Source organism: Neovison vison, chromosome 6 (assembly GCF_020171115.1).
Source record: "Neovison vison isolate M4711 chromosome 6, ASM_NN_V1, whole genome shotgun sequence".
In the NCBI taxonomy this organism is placed as follows: Eukaryota; Metazoa; Chordata; class Mammalia; order Carnivora; family Mustelidae; genus Neogale; species Neogale vison.
The window spans coordinates 197,500,664-197,518,609 of NC_058096.1; the positions used below are offsets into that span (position 1 = coordinate 197,500,664).

The 17,946-nt window shown below is 40.8% G+C and overlaps 1 protein-coding gene across 2 annotated transcripts in view; it reads left to right on the forward strand.

Moving 5' to 3' along the window:
- CFAP20DC (CFAP20 domain containing) overlaps positions 1-17,946 on the forward strand; it is a 253,473-nt gene that overhangs the window by 196,300 nt on the left and 39,227 nt on the right. For both annotated transcript variants that reach the window (XM_044253283.1, XM_044253284.1), the window contains one exon: positions 8,253-8,314. In XM_044253283.1, the coding sequence (XP_044109218.1) occupies positions 8,253-8,314 (62 nt within the window). The remainder of the gene's footprint in view (positions 1-8,252; positions 8,315-17,946) is intronic.

Here is a 17,946-nt window from a genome sequence, read left to right on the forward strand (position 1 = left end):
ACCTTGGTACTTTATTTTTCATCCACTTTCCCTCAGTAATCTCCTGGTACCTCTGTACCTCCTGTCCAAGCACCTGATGGTGAGGAACATCTGCTCTGAGGTCAAAGGACCAAGGTTCAAATCTAAGCCATGACCTTGTAAACACTTGGCACTGTATCTGAGACACAATAAGCGTTTAGTCAATTGAGGTTAGTTCTCATTATTATTATTGTTATTATTCACACTAGTGATCTTCATAAAGCCCAGATCTAATGTTACCTCTTCCCTGCATAAAGCCTTTCCTAGTTCCCATTGGCTCTTTGATTAGGCATACAGGGCCCCCCATGATCTGAGACCCTCTCCCTCCTCTGACTCATCTCTCACTGTTCCTCACCTTTTACTCCATGCTTCAGTCCAAGTTATAACTTCCTGAATGCACTCAGCCCACATCCTTGTACCTTGTACCTGATGATCTCTCCAGACATTGCTCCAGCCCACTGTAACCCTTCTCCAGGCCTCATTGTGAGATACAGACCTTCTTTTCTGCCACTAGAGCCAGGAATATCTCAATGACACTCTTGTTCCTGAACTCAAGTTCAGTTGCCTGTCACTTGGAAGATCATTACTCAACAGAGGAGTTTGGGTTAGAAAAGACTTTCAGCTTAATTTGGGAGGCCAGCCACCTGGGGAGAAGGCCAACTTTTACCCAGAGGCCAACTCCAAAATTTCTGCCTAGCCCAAGGGTTTTTAAAGGGGTTTAAGGCAGTGGATCAACAAAGGGAGTGGAGTGGCCCATGCAAACTCAATGATGCCAGCTACAGACATTAACTCAGTGCTCGGGGCTTGTGCGAGGGAGCCTGGCTCTCATTTCCTGATGTGTAGGAAGACTGTGTTCTTTCCACAAAGGAGGCTGAGGTCTGCAGACACACAAAGGGAGGTGGTCAAGTCATTTGTGTGACCTGAAAAGGAACAACATCTTGCTACAAAATTAATGGGCTCATCAGAAAGCCAAGGTGGCTCCCAATAGGCTTGCTGGCCTCTGTGGCCTGGGAAAGTTCTGGTCCATCATGCTTCAAGGCCAGGGGTCTACAAATCTCAAAGAACGGAAGTTAGTTCTGTTACAGATCAAGGGTCTTCCGTCAGCAAGTAAGGAGTATGTTAACTTGAAGCAACCCTTAAGACAAGCTAGAGTGCGGTTAAACTCGTGAAACTCTCACCTCAACCCAGCTTATCTGTCTCACATTAATTCTTTCCACATATTTGGGGTGCTTTTGTTTTGCTTTTGCTTTTGCTTTTGAGTGGTACAATAGGCTGTGAGCTATGCTGGCGATAAAAGTAAAGCTTGACCTGGCCTTGAGATGTTCCCCATATTGGAGAGAGGCAGAGAGTCAACATCTCCCTGTAAGTTGGGGCACTGAGTGATGACAGAATAAAGAGTTTTATAATGTCTTGTAGAAGAGAGGCCCATGTGAGAGAAAGCAATTGATTCTACCTGTTGGTTCCAGGGATACTTTCACAGAGAAGGCTACAGTTAAGCCAGAGTTGGAGAATGAGTGCCAGCTCATCATGTGGTAAGAAGGGGAAAGGATTCCAAGTTCTGAAAGGGAACAGAAAGAAATCTTTCAGAGGCGAGGGTGGAGTCTCTCCTTAAACAGGAAAATCTCCTCTTAGTGTCCTTGTTTCTCCATCACCTTGAACAGAACCTGGAATGAGTCTCTGCTTGTCTCACCTTCTCACCCCTAGCCAACATACACACAGAAGGCCCCCATACTCTAGCTATATCACGCAGTGTGCCTGTCACTGCCGTGCCCTGTATCCAGATCTGCCTGGGGAGACCCTCCATTCCCTTGTTTTCCAAGGCCCACCTCAAACACACCACTTCATGAAACCCTTTCTGATTCTCCACCACCCTGCACAGAATTATTCCTTCTTTGGGTTCCCATTATCTTCAGTCTCAATGTTAGCACTTACCACATCAGGGAGCCATTGTTAGCAATGTGCCTGAGGCCTGGTTGTTACCCCTTGAAGGCAATACCATGCTGAGCACAGTGCCTGGCATGAGGTCCCACGCCGTCATCTGCGGTTAGTCATTGACTGAATCAATCAGTAATATTAAAAAGATTCCTTTTTTACTCTACAATAAGGTAATTTTCATCAAAATTCCAAAATAAACCTCAGTTTTGCTTCGCTTAAATAAACTCTTGAGTGATGCAGGTAATATTTTACATTCAAGACTTGATAAATGATATTAAATATACAGACAAAGGAAAATCTCTCTCCAGACAAGGCCTGATGACCAATGGTTTTTTGTTTTGTATTCTTTTTGTTTTTGTTTCGTTTTGCTTTTTATTAACATATAATGTACTGTTTGCTTCAGGGGTACAGGTCTGTGAATCATCAGGCTTACACAATTCACAGCACTCACCATAGCACATACCCTCCCCAATATCCATAACCATACCCTCTCCAATGTCCATAACACAGCCACCCTCTCCCTACCTCCCCCACAGCCCAGCAACCCTCAGTTTGTTTTGTCTCTTATCGTTTGAGTCTCTTATGGTTTGTCTCCCTCCCAATCCCATCTTATTTTTGTTTTTTAAAGATTTTATTTATTTATTTATTTATTTGTCAGAGAGAGAGAATGAGCATGCACACAAGCAGGCAGAGGCAGAGAGAAAAGCAGGCTCCCCACTGAGCAAGAAGCCCAATGCAGGACTCGATCCCAGGACGACCTGAGCCGAAGGCAGCAGCTTAACTGGCTGAGCCACCCAGGCATCCCCCCAATCCCATCTTGTTTCATTTTTCCTCTCCCTATCCCCCAGGATCCCCCTCAAATTCCTCGTATCAGAGAGATCATATGATAATTGTCTTTCTCGACGTAAGTGACTTACGTCGCTTAGCATAATATCCTCTAGTTCCATCCACGGATGACCAATGGTTTAAGAAGGAGATTTAAGCAGGTCTCATTCAATTTAGCATCTTTACCTAATGACTTCACACACACTGACTTCTGAAACAGAAAGCCCATGCCGAGTGGAATGAAGAGTCTTTAGCAAAATCTATTGTGTTTACTACAAGCTCTGATTCCTCAGCTCTCCTCAGCATCTGTACAGTTCAGAGTAATATGTACTGTTTAAAAGGTGTTTAGATATAATAAATTAGTCATTTAAAAGTGTAATTAAATGTAACCATATTTCTCATAGCAAATTGGCTTTTGTAGGCATCTCTTGCTAAATAAATCAAGCCTACTGAGAAATCCATTGGCCTTTGACAGACAAATTTTTCAAAGTTTCTAACTTAGAGCCAAATTCAATTAAAACAATACTTTACAACTTCTGTGGAAACCAGGCTACAAGTAATCAATTTTGGAGAGTTTCTGTTAGGAGTAGCCCTCATGAGATTTATTCAAAAACTCGGCTCTAGGCAGCCTGAGGAAGGGAGCTAAAAGTTGCTTATAATGGATTGTTAAGTGATTTTTATTTTGGTGAGGGCTTTTGATTGACAATAGCATAGAACCATGTCGTGTGTGTGTGTGTGTGTGGTGTTTCTTTTTAAGGAAAAAGAGTACCTATTAATGGAAACAGCTTTTTGCGGTGCCCAAAAGAATCCAGACTCTACTTCAGCCAACCTGAGCTCAAATCCCAGCTCTGCTGTTTACTGGCACAATGGCCTATAAAATGGGAATCATAAAAGGGCTTCCTCATACTGGCATGGTGAGAATTGAATGAGTGCAGGGGATGTGTGTGCCCAGTGCCTAGCAGAGTAAGTTCCTAGTTGTTACCTGCTGCTCCCCCGAAGTTATTCTCCTCAAAGGGCCACTTGAGTGATCAGAAAAGATTGCTAGGATATTTCCACTTTTTGTGACTACTGAGAGCTATAAGGAGAGGTAGAGGTTCTGTTGTGCTTGTCTTGATGTGAGCTTAACCACTAAAATCCAGACTTATCCCCTCAGAGCTTTCAAATAAGCCCTTTCGTTATTTTATTATTTCAGTATTTCATTATTTCTCTGTCCTGCCTCTACCTGAGATTCAAGGAAAGCATGCCTCCTATACACTGTATCTTATAAGCTGAAACCCTAAAACCATCATCCCTTCAAGTTAAGAATTCCCATAATCTAATATCAAGCACGTAAATATCCTCAGCTTCTTAAAAAAAAAAAAAAAATGTTCTCGTGTGCATCCATCAACATGGCACACTGCAGAGCATAATATTTGGAGAAAAACAAGGCAAAATGCACTTAATAAAATTACAAGCATATGGTGAGCTTCTCAGACAAGTTATTTATGGTCTTGATTAACCTTGCAACATTTTTGCCATTTTCATAGGTTTTACATAACACCATGAAAATATTGTCTTTACCTTTTAACATGGCAGGATTATCTTATCTCCTGTTCTTTTATTTAGTCTTCACTTCCCTCTCTCAACCCCCAAATTTCTAGCGGCTTGATCATGGGAAAGCAAAGCTTCCTGTGCTCAGTGGCAAATTTCAGTTGTTCCGTTTTCCTGACGCTAGTGCATAGCAACAGCGCCACCAAAAGGACAAGGTCCTCAGTTTCTAGGATCAGTTCCATTTCTTCGCTCATTAGCATATCCTCATTTTACGGGATGATTGCTGGCTACTACGTGTCCTATATATAATATATTGGCATTTCAGGCTCTTTATGGTTAATAGGTCTTAATTTGTTCTGATCTACAGATTCATTAACTTCTCAGCTCTCTTTGGGTGTAATGAGTTTTCTTTTAATTCTCCTGAACTAAAAACGTAAGTAGTTGATTGTGCTAAGTGGCAGATAAATCAGATGAGCAGATGTTCTTATACCACCGTAGAAATGATATATGAAAACTGATATTAGAGTCAGTGTAATACTGAAATGTATGAGTTGTTCTGTGTGCAGTGACTATGAAAGTCACCCCATGAAATAAACTTCCCTCATTCTCAAAGTATTATCTATTATACCTTATGTTTGTCCCCAGTTTCGCAGCTTGGCAAAACTTGCTTTTTTAATTTCAAACATATAGTGATATGTCATAAGAATGAAATCATGAACTTCATTTATGGTGAGTAGGTCGTCTTATAGATCTCAAATAAGTATTTCAGACTTTTTTTATTTATTTATTTTTGGCATAACCTGAACTGAGTATGCCATATGTGTTTTCGGAAACTTTGGTCTTCACCACTGTAGCTGAACCTCTGAGCTGGATTAAGCACTACAGCCTAATGGTTAAGAGGGTAAAGTGTGGTGAACTGGGTTCAAACTCTGGCTCCACTCTTTCCTGGCTGGCATGACCTTGGGTTAACATCCAGTGTCTGAATTTCCTTTTCTGTTAGACGGAGCTGTTAATCCTGTCTGTTCCACAGAATTGCTGTGAGGAGCAAATGAGATAATATCTAGCAAGGATTTAACGCTGAGCCTGTGCCGATTAAATGTCAGCCAGTGCTATGATTATTGTCTGGCTCTCTGTAGGTATTGGTTGCTCTTCTTTTGCTGCTTCTCTTGGTATTCCCTGAATATAGCTAAATTCCAAAGTCAAAAAAATCAATTTTTTTTTAACTTGGTGCTTTTGTTGGCTATTACCTACCCAGGATTAGTACAGATAGGTTTACTGCTACATGTGTATCGAAACAGATCTGTTTCCACGTGTGGATGAGGACATCTGGCTTCAGACAGCCCATCATGTTCCCCCCCCCCCCAATCCCACCCCACCGTGTTCGGAGAGCTTTTAGAAACCATTAGGTACATTCTCCTTCATTCTGATTTGGATCTAGGAAAATAAAAAGACCTCATCCAAGCGAAAGCTCTGCCCTTTCAAAGCATCAAAGCAGTTATCGGAACTGAAATACCTTAAAGGGACTTTTTAGCCACATCATTGCCATAACCCCTTCCTGCCCTGGAGACTGATTATGAAATTTGGAGACATGTACCAAGAAAGGGAATTGGGGCCACCCAGTTTTGTATGGTACCCACTCCAAAACAAGACTTAGGTCCTTCCCCAGCTGAGCCCCTAGCAGGTGGGGCACATAAGGCCGTGGGTAGCAGTTATGTGTGGCAGTCAGGAGCTCTGCCCTGATGTACCACCATTAAATGGAAGTGGCTTAGAATAAAATATTTGGGGGCAACAACTTGGTAATTAGTTTTTTCAATACCAAAAATTAAGTTAAGGAATCAGGTGTTCAGACTGAGTTCCATTACCCTACAATTATTTTAACAGGATTTTTTTTCCTTTACTTTTCTGTTCCCTCATGTTAGCACCCTTTACTAATTCTGAAACATTTCCACTGGTTATTTTGTTTGTTTGTTTGTTTTCTAACTTAGAAACCACGATAAATGTGAGCCTTTTGTTGACTGTGTTCTCTTACTATTTGCATCCCTGGATCGGTTTTATACAGCAGGAGAAAATGTGGAAGGGTCACTCTGTGTAGTCTGAGAGCAGAGTCACAAACAAGACAGGATTCTGTAGCCATTTCTATTCTCCAGAGGATGGAATAAGTCATTTGAAATAAGGGGGTTGGAGACAGGTGTAAATAGAATTAATGGTATAAAATTAAGAAAATGGAAATTTACCGAATACCAGAACTGTGATGCATAGAGAGTTATGCAAATGCCTCTGGAAGCAAATGGGGTAGAGGCCCTTTCACTGGAGGCTGGAGTAGAGCTGAACTACAGGGCGAATACCAATGAACATATTATCAGGAGTATTTTTGCACCAGTGTGAGATGCTCTAGAGAACCTGTTAGGCCCTTTGCTTGCTAATTCCTTTTTTGCTGTGAAATAATAAAGCCTAAATCATAAAACTAAATTTCACTTGCAAATTGCTGGAAGTCTTATTTCTCCAGTGAGATCAAATATGTCTTATGACATGTTTTTCCTTCCACTGTTCTCCCAGCTGTTGTTTCTTATTACTAAAATGGTGATGCATTGATACCAGTTCAATTACCAAAGTATCTGAGTACATTTAAATTCATGGTGCATCACAGAGAGTCAGGCTAAGTGACTGTGATTATCAGACAGGGTGTTTGATTTAAATTAAAGGAACACTTCCAAGAGATTATTTATAGAGGAAGACAGTTTATGCTAAAGAATTCCCATGACCCACATCTTTAATATTTTAGGAGTTAAAAATAGGAGTATGTGGAAAATAAGGAATATGTGCTCTGTATGGATAGGCACCATTGCCATACTAGTTCCCTCCATTAGAGTCAACACTGTAGGACCACCCTATGGGTGAGAAAAGCTTAACATGAACCCTTTTGGGTTAGGAAGGAATGGAAATCCTTTCAATGCAATTCAAAAATGTATACAAAATTGCAACTTATAATAAAATAAGAATGTTAAAAATGATTTTCGTATTAGAATTACATGGCTGTTAACCACATAAGAAAAATCCTGTGAGCTGATGTTCAAAAGAGAATGTGTATCAGATATAATGGAATTTTCTCCCTTTTGGGAACAAAGGAAAAACATCAAATTCCATTGAGGCAAGAGTTTAAAGCTGGTTTTGGGATGGAGTTGTTTAACGATGTTTTGAAATAGTAACTTAAACGTTTCTCGCATAGGGAGAATAAAGTTGAGATTTCACATTTTTGTTAGGTACTGGCACCATTTTTTTCAACTCACTGATTAATGCTTGAGTTTTTATTACACACTTGGGAAAATGACCACTTTGACCTAAGATTAACATGTTATAATTCCATTAGCAAAAATGCAAGTTATCCTTGCAAACTTCCTAATGTGGACACATAAATATATAATCCTTATCTCGGGGTCTCTTGAGTTATTGCTGATACCAGCTGTGCAGCACTGGTTCTGTAAGATATCTTTTATTTTACTGTACAATGAACGTTAACAGCGTAAAAACTCTACAAAGAGGGAGAGCTCACATAGGAACTTTAATTGCACCATAGATGCTATCTTGTGCAGTGACTGGCCATTAAAATAACCTTTAAAATAAATTTGTTTATCAGCACAACTCAGTATCATTTTATTACTATTTATTAAATCCTAGGAATTTATTAAAAATCAGTCTATTTTGAATTTCATCTACAGGATCTTAGTTATCGTAATGCGTATAATTATAGTGAATTATAACCTGTTTTTTCTCATGTCTACCACCTTGATATTTGCTGGATCTTCCAAACAGCCTGTAAGTCGTCAGTGAACTAAACAACCCCTTCTTGCAGATTGTTCCTCTGGAAAAAACGGCAGCAATGAGAGCACATGGTGTATGTAAAGAACATTACCCTGTTTAGTAAAATGTTCTGTCTTTTTTTACAGCCTGTCAACCAGGGACGTCACTATCAGAAAGAAATGAATCCACCTTCTCCTTCTAATCCCCGGTAAGATTCATTAATAAGCTAAATGTCTTTTTTTTTTTAATTATTTGAAAGATTGTGCATTTTTCTTGGTGTCACGAAATTGTTTTCCAAAACTTCTAAAGAGCTTCCAAAGTTCTTTTCTTTAGAAGGCTGAGTTCAGTCTACTTTTCTTTTGTAGACTACTAGGGTGTGGCAGTTAACAGTCTACCTAGGTTTAAATGGCAGCTCTGCCCTTTTACCAGCTTTAGGACTCTGAGCAACCATTTAGCTCAGGTCAACCAGGCATCATAATTACTCCCTGTTCTTTTGGGATGATCATATGAATGAAAACACGAACAATGCTTAGCACAGTTTCAGGCACACAGCAAGCTCTCTTTAAGTGTTAATTTATTGCATAGATATTTTATTTTAATCCGTATGTGAAGTTTAGTACCTTTGAGGCATGAATCATTTGGTATTATCCGGTTCCTTTAAATTTATCAAGACGGCGTATATCAGTTCAAAGGCCATTCTCTTTTTCCAAAATTTCAGAAGTTAATCCCAAAATTATTTCATTATTTCACAAATGTCATTGGGATAATGAGTCATTTGTCAGTATAGAAAAATCTCATTATCTTAGGCTCACTGAAGACAAGCAAATTGGAATTTGTGTTTTTGAAATATATGTAGGAGTATATGATTTTCCAGAAAATAAATTTGTTTATCAGCACAACTCAGTATCATTTTATTACTATTTATTAAATACTAGGAATTTATTAAAAATCAGTCTATTTTGAATTTCATCTACAGGATCTTAGTTATCGTAATGCATCTCATTGTCCAGCTCTCTCACCTGTACTATGGTTCATCCCATAAAATGGGCCAAAACACCAGTGTTAGTATTGTAGCTCTGACTCTAGAATGTGGTATTTATTTTATTTTATTTTATTTTATTTTATTTTATTTTATTTATTTCAGAGAGAGCTCTAGCAGGGGGAGAGACAGAGGGAGGGATAGAGGCAGACATCCCGCTGAGCAGAAAGCCCCACACAGGGCTCGACCCCAGGACCCCAGGATCATAACCTGAGCCAAAGTCAGACACTTAACCTACTGAGCCACCCAGGCACCCCTAGAGTATGATATTTATTACACAGAGAGTGAATTATAGTCGAACATATCAAAAACAACTTAGCTAGACTTAAGAGAGAGACAGAGACAGAGAGAGACAGGAGGGGTTTGTTTAGTAACAATACAGGGCTACAGGGCGCCTGGGTGGCTCAGTGGGTTAAAGCCTCTGCCTTTGGCTTAGGTCATGATCTCAGGGTCATGGGATCGAGCCCCTCATCAGGCTCTCTGCTCAGCGAGGAACCTGCTTCCTCCTCCCTCCCTCTCTCTCTCTGCCTGCCTCTCTGCCTACTTGTGATCTCTGTCTGTCAAATAAATAAATAAAATCTTTTTTAAAAAAAAGAATACAGGGCTGATCAGAAAGGATGAATACTTAACATTTACATTGACCCTGGAGGGTATTATACTGAGTGAAATAAGTCAATCAGAGAAAGACAATTATCATATGGTTTCGCTCATATGTGGAATACTAGAGATAGGGCTGAGGACTGCAGGGGAAGGGAGGGAAAACTGAATGGGAAGTCGTCAGAGAGGGAGAAAAACCATGAGAGACTCTTAACTATGGGAAACAAACTGAGAGTTGCTGGAGGGAGGGTGGGGGTGGGGTAATTGGGGGATTGGGTTGCGTGATGTGATAAGCACTGTGTTATGCACAACTGATGAATTATTGAACTCTATACCTGAAGCTAATGATGTGCTATATGTTGGTTAATTGAACTTTAATAAAAATTTAAAAAGTATACAGAGCTGCCCTGGAACAGAAGGGCAGCCAGGCCTCAGGAAGGGAATAGAACCATAATGCTGAGAGGCAGCCAGGTGGTATCCTCACTCCATCTCTTCTTGCTTCTTCCTTCTGTTCCACTGTTCTCTCTAAGCCAACAGCTTTCTGTTTGCAGTCACATATGGCTATCTGACAGCTCTTAAGTTTATATGTTACAGTTCATAGCACATCCCAAGCCTGACAGGCTATGTCTGAATCCCAGTTCCTACTTTCCAGGAAAGAGAATGTGATTGGCCTTGCTTGGGCCAGGTGTCCACTTTCGGTCCAGTCAGTAATGAACAGCCAACTGAGCCATGTAAAACTAACATGGCTGCCAGGAGACCACCTACGTGGTTTACAGGACTTTTAATGGGGCCCAGAATATTGACAGAAGTAGAGTAAATGTTCTTTATTAGTAATCACTTCTAAGTGTTCCTGGTCTATACACATGATCTGGTCATTCTTTATTAGTAATTACTTCTAAGTGTTCCTGGTTTATACACATGATCTGGTCATTCTTTCATGTTATCTGGTAGGGGGAATTGCCCCTGTCATAAATAAATATAATAAGGAGTTCAAAATTGAGTTTGTAATTTCAGAGTATATAAAAAGGTATTTCAACATTCTTAAAATCTTTCAGCTCATAAGCTCTTTTAATCTGTGTATGAATAAACTTTTAAGGTAACTGGAAATCCAGCTTTGGTTCAAAGTGTAACAATCAGTATTTGCAATCTGAACAAATGAATGTGATAGTACAGATGTGTTAGAAAGTGGAGACTTTTGTTTCAATAAAAGGTAAAAGGAGAAAGAGGACCCAAGTCCCATCCTAGTTCTCCTACTAACCCAGTACCTGATCTCAAACAAACCTCTCAACCTGTCCAGACCTCAGCAATAGTATGAATGCCCTCGTGTATAAAGGAAAGGATTTGAGTTACATGCTCTCTCAGGTCACTTCCAGCCTTGTGATTCTGTGACTTTGATGAGACTCATGCACTCTACAAATGAACCCAGTTCCACCATCAGAGGGAACACTGCCCTACCTAGGAGACATACCTCATAATGTTGTATTCATTCATTAATGTTTAGATGTAGTACTATGTAACTTTAAATATCTCTTCTAATATTTGATTCCCAAAGATGGAATATAAGAAAATTCACCAACCAGACAGCATATTTTATTTGGCCAATTAAATGTTCATTCATTTAGGGAAAATTAATTTACATTTTTACACAATAAAGTAAAAAGCCAAATTCCAAAGCAAAGACAAAATGCTGTCAGTCCCATTTGTCAACAGGTTATCCACCAGTTTCTTAGAAAATTCTTATTTAGCTGTTCAGAAAACTTGTGGATTACGTGGTTTGGCTCTTGGCTCCATAAATCCAGCAGCTTGAAAGGATTGGTAGAAAGACATTATTGGACCGTAAATAAAGACAATGATAAAGTTATGCGGTCAGCATATATCATCATATAAAAATGGGATAAATTAAATCATGTAATACATGTAAGTTAACTTAAAATTAAAAACATGACTCTTTTAAGATTTGTATTTATTATATTTCTTACAAATAGTATCCCACACCTAGACCCTAAAACACAGAACTCTGAAATTTAAACTTAAATTTAGAAGATACTGATAATGAACATGAAAAAAATGTAAGAATTGAAAAGTCTTTCACTCACCCCTTGGATAAACAAGCATCTAACCTGAATTCTGGATGGAAAGTTCTACCAGCAGAAGCTCTGAACATGAGAAGCAAAGAGTCTTTGATTTCCTGATTTGAGTGTTATTGTGATCAGAGTAATGCAGACATGATGGGGACGAGAACACGTGTGCGTGCAGGTCCTTCAAGACACCATGCTGGTGCCCTGTGGGAGCAGAAGTGGCCACGTCGGCCTCAGTGAAATATCTGCAGCTATTCCAGAGAACAAAGATTTGTACCCACACTCCTACTCCTACGCACACTTGTACCCATACTCACGCCCACACACGCATATATTTAGAATCAGTTTTCAGTTAGCTTAATTAATGTCACAGAACAACCAATATCCCCAAAGTCTTTCATGTACATTTTGCTCTGGGAAGACTTTTCTTTCTGCAACATAATTACCTTCTTAGTGTTATGTGTTTATGATTAAAGATAGCATGCAGTTCACAAAGCAGGCAAATTTGGGTTTTGAAGAGTTGACTCTAGGATGCCAATAACTAAAACACAGCATATATTCATAGATTGTTTTCCTCAGAGTCAAAGAAGCCACTTGGGCTCACAGAGCGATGCTTGACATTGGATGGAAGTGGGAAACAACGGTAATCATTTCCTGAGAAGTTCACGGTCTAGGATTGAAATCCACGTGGTTCACCTCATGATATCCCCTGGTGTCTAGATTTGCAACAAAGCCATTTCTTTCGTATTGTTAGGCCTGGGTCTGATGGTTATTATTTTTGCGTAACATGCTGACTGATATTTCAGCAGCGTCTCAGATTCCAGGGCCCTTGCCTCCCGTGTCCACCCACGCTGCCTCTTGGGGGCACTGACAGCCTCTTTGACAAGGTGCAGAAACAGCTAACATAATCTAATACAATTTAGAGGCGTGTTGGGTAGGAGGAAACAATTTCACAGTTCGTTCCTGTTGAGAAATGTCTCCTAGCATGTAAACGTCCGTGCTTCCAAATGGAGCAAAATGGATGCTGTTTGCAGCCTTAAGTAATTTCTTTGAAAATGCCATCTATTGGTTTGTGGGGTTTAGAGCTCTCCCTTAGGCACATCCATTTATGTGTTTATGTAGATTCTTCAGAACGGCTCAAGATATTTTTGTTCAGAAATGGGTTTTATAAAATAAGCTGTGATTACATTCTGGTTGTCTGTTCCTGTGGATGGAGTCGATAACCAGTCTTTCATTTCAAATGGTGATTATACTTGCTATTTTTACAACTCATTGGAAAATTAGGGGGAGAAGGGAAGGTAGTCAGAGGCTCCATAAGGTTATGGAATAATGTTTATGGAAATAAACAGTAGAGAAAATAATCCCTGAATGCCCAAACAGTAATGAATGGCATGGTTTTTTGCAGTGTTTGCTTTATGATTTATTGCTTATCTGTAGATTTTTCAAATGTCACCACCAATTGTATGAAGGCTTGCATCCTTTGCCGCTTTGCTACATGTTTGTGTGATATAAACATACTTATAACTATAATTAGATGATAAAGCCCTGCAGACTTTGACAAGTGATTAATAACCACTGACCCCGGTTCACGCCAGCTCAGCCGGCCTGACTGAGGCAACTGGCCTGTCATCGTAACCTACAAGTACTACTCTGGACGGATGGCTGTGGCTTCATTTTTCTTTTCTCCCCAGTTGTCAGCCTGATGGGTTTCTCTATTGCTTAAGCTTTTTTTTCCCCCCACCAACACAAAAGAGAGAAAATGTATAAATGAATTAAATTAAATACAGAACTTGCATGTCATGTTTCTCCCGAAATGATTAAGTTTGGATAATTTTAAAGCAAGTAAGTCAGATTTTTAACAAATACTCCTCCTTCAGACCAAACCACAACAGAGGATTTCCTGATTAGCCTCGCAAACGGTTTCTCTGAACGTTTGTGTTATGGTTGTTTTCCATTATCTACATTTTTGCATTACATCCTAATGATCTGTTTATAAAACCAAAGGCACCAGTTTTTACTTTCATCATTTCTCTCGTTAGCTTAAGAAAAGCTGTCGGTATTGCTGCCTCTCATTTTACACTCCCCCATTTCCAGCACCTGCTCATCTGCAGGCTGCAGTTCTCCGGACTCGGAAACCCAGTCTGGTTCTCGCTCCTTGACCGCCATTGCTGCTCTAGCTGTGGGTTCCCCAGAAGGCAGGGTGGCATCATGTTCCCTCTCCTCCCGGTGCTGTTCAACTGGCCTGGCTTGGGTAGGAGCTCAGATAACATGGAGAAATGAAAGTCTTAATCCTGAATGTTAACCAGTTAAATGTCAAGTTTTTCCCTACATCTTTGCAAGAATTACCCTTTCCTTTCCTGAAAATAGGATGACAGTGGCATTGCTTTATTCATAAGCAGGATAGCGATGTGTTTTTATGAGAGGCTCTTGTTTGGGCAGTTTACATCTAATTTCCATGCATGTTCTACTCCCTGCTGACCAGAGATCCCTAGACACTGATAACCATTAGAATGGCCCTAATCTTTATTACATAATATAATATATATTATTTATACAAGCTATTTAATAATAATAATAGTTTCCAATACCTTCTATATTCTAATGACTCTGAAAGTTATATGTCCAGTCCTGACCCTCCCCTGAATTCCAGACACATCTGTCCAAGCTGCCAATTTGACACATACCCGCTTGGATCTCAAATCCAAGTATTCACAACAACTTGGTTTTTCTCTCCCTCCACACATCTGTTTATTCTTCAGTCTTCTCTACCTCAGAAAATGTCACCATCATCCCACTTTTACTCAAGACAGAAAGCAAGAGTGCTCCCTGCTTCCTCACCCTGACCCATTCCGTGTTCATCCTCAGTAAATAGCGCTGGTGCTCCCTCCAACCAAAGCCCTTGCCAGATCCAGCCTGTCTCTGCTGCTGCAATCCCAGCCCACGTTGCCGTCACCCCTGCCAGGACACATGCCATAGCTTCCCACCTGCTTTCTCTGCTCCTTTGGCCCCTACTGGAGCCCAGCATGGCCCCATGGAAAACCTCCCAGAGGTTTCCCACTGCTCTTGGGGAACCAAATAGTAGTCCTTACCCTGGGTGCTACCATCCAGACTGTCCCTCATACCATTGTGTACCCTGCTCACTGTATATCAAATACCATGGCCGTGTCCCTTTTACTTGGACGCTCCAGGCTTGATTCCACTTGAAGAGCTTTGCATGAGAGGCCCTCTGCTGGGAGTTCCCTCACCCCAGGAAAGACCCTAGATAGCAGCTTCCTCCTATATACATGTCATACATACATACATACATACATACATACAGCTCCATATACATGTCATCACCTCAGAGAGACCTTTCCTTAGCATCCAACCTAAAATAGCCCTAGTCAGCCTTATTATATTATCTTTTTTTGTTTTTACTACACTACTCCTCACTACCTGATATCTTCTTGCTTGTTTGCCTACTGTCTACACACACACACACACACACACACACACACACTTCCAAAATACACTGGAAATGTAAACTGCCTGAGCCTTGGGACTTTATCTCTCTCATGCTCACTATATACCTAGCTCCTCAAACAGCACCAAACACAAAGGAGACACTCGAGAAATATGCGTTGAACTTGTTGACCCTCACTCACAAAAAATGAATTTCCCCTGTCTCCCTATACCAGCTACCTCGCCCTAGATTTAACTGCTAGCCAGAACCCAGAAGTACCTGCATACTTTTCTCCCTTGAGAGTGTCTGGAACCTGGCCCTGTTCCTACATGTAGTAAATGAAATCTCTCTCATGAAGTTGTTTAAAATGATCCCTTAAAAGATAGCCACAATCTAAAGTCTCCAGTTAAGTATCATTTTAAACCTCTCAGCAGAAGTTTTCCGAAACTGAACTCCTATGTTTTGTTTTGTTTTGTGTATTCTTACTGGAAATTGCTTATCTGTATTTGCCTACGCATGCCTATTTTGTGGAGTCAGGAGCCACTTGCTAGAAGTCGTCTTGGGTTGCCACTGTGGCAGAGGTATACCTGACCTTGGCCAGGCCAACAGAATCTGGACAGGTAAATGGAAAAGAAGCCAAAAAGCAAAAAAGGCAGAGAGATGGGGGGAGACAGAGTCTTGACTTATGGTGCTGATGCCCTTTAAATTCAAGTGACTCCTTGTTCCTCCTGTTCGTGAAGAGGTCCTTAGTCCACTGGTCAAAGCTTTACAATAGTCCTTAAGAACACTTGATAGAAAGAGGACTCCTTCCCTCCTAGTTCTACAAGCAAAGTCCTGGCTTAGAGTGGCTTCTCCAGCCTCTCTAGCCCTGCCATAGAGAAAACTCAATCCCTCAGTAATCATCCCACTTCTTTCCTCTGCCCACTCAGAACCTAGGACCATGCCTGGGCCCAACTTTGAGGCTACCCTTCCCATTGGGTTCCAGCAGTTCACCAAGGGTGCTGCCCCATCGCTTCTTTCTCCTCTGCTCTTAGCACTTGGCTGCCCAGCCCACTTTGGGTCCTGTTTCTGACCACTTACTCTGCCAGAGCCGGTGACCTCGAATTGCACACCCTCTCCAATTGCCTTGTTCCACGACCTAACTGGCCAGCACCCCTGCACACCTGAACAAAATTTCTTTTTCTTCACTTGCTCTGCTTGTTCACTCTGGCGCTGCCAGCCTGGGCATCCGCTGACCCCACTCTTCAGTTTCTCAGTTGAGATGTCTACCTGCTGTCTGACTGGATCTCTTGGACCCCTGGGACTCAGCATTTCAACCAGAATCTCCTGCTTTTTCTGTTGTACTTCATGAGAGGATCTAAAGCCATTAGGGCTGGGGAAACACTCATTAATATTTTAGTTATTTCATATTTTCCAAAATTGCAGACTCAAGAAACCTATATCCATAAGAGTTATAGAAAACAGATTGCACCTTCCCCCCTCACTTTTTCCCAAAGCTGCTGTATCTGAAATGATGGATCCCTGAAAATTCTTAGCATTTTTAACTGGCAGGATGAAGAACTCCTGCGATTCCCTGGGCCACTGTTACCCATCCACATGATGAACTCAGATTACCTGTGGCCCAGGGTCCAATGTAAAGAAGGTAATTACCAAAGCAATTATTTACCATTCTAACACTTTACCATTTCAGCTTTTAATTAAAAGATTCAGTTTTTCCTTCTAGAGTAATGAGCACGTTTAAAAAGTCGAAGTACTAATTCCAGTTTATAACATTCACCTCTATTCTGAACGGGAAGGGAGGGGATTGCAGGCTGAGGCCCAGAATAATGACATGAACCTAAGAAATGGAAGACTGTAATTATAGTTCAGTGGCCGGAGCCAGTCGCATCCATAGACTGACTGCCCCATCATTCATTCTGTAATCCGATGCAGAAAAGCTTCCCTTGTATTTAAACAAGGAACCACTACAGCATGAAATGAATGAGACCATGTGCAGATCAGACCTGTAGAAACACTCCCTGAGTACTTTTCAAGCACCTACTACGTGCAGAGTGCCTTGGAGAGGTGACTTTCACGTGCCATCTGAGCTTGAGGCCTGCTGGTGTGGCTTGGCCTCCCCAGGCGGGGTGTGAACGTTTTAGGGAAAGTGTCCAGGGGTGTGGGAGTGGGTCCTTAGCCTGTCATGGAGAAATCGTTGCCCTTCCAAACCTGCACTTACTCGCAAACTCTGTTTTTGTTGGCAGTTGGTTCTGTTTCTTCTCAGTAATTATTTTGTTTCACTTGTTAATGAAAAACATTACATTTGGAAATTGATTAATGTTAAAACACATACTTCTTCACTCTAACAATATATTATGTTTACCCGAGTTTACAGCTTCATATTTTGCTGTTCATTGCCGCATAAAAACTCACTCAGTATGATAAATACCACATGAGTCAAACGTTCGGCCAGTTTAAAAGGACTTAAAGGAGAAAAAGCAAACAACTTTTAGCTGATTTGATTGAATTAACACTAACATTATTGTTCTATTGACTCTTTCTTGTCCATTGATTTTTAAAAGCCTTTAGCTCCCTTGCCATCCATTAAGACAAATCAGATGCAATTTGGTGCTCAGGACAAGAAAATGCTGTCGGGTGTTGGGTATACACATGGAAAAAACATTGTGTGCTGAAAAGGACTGATT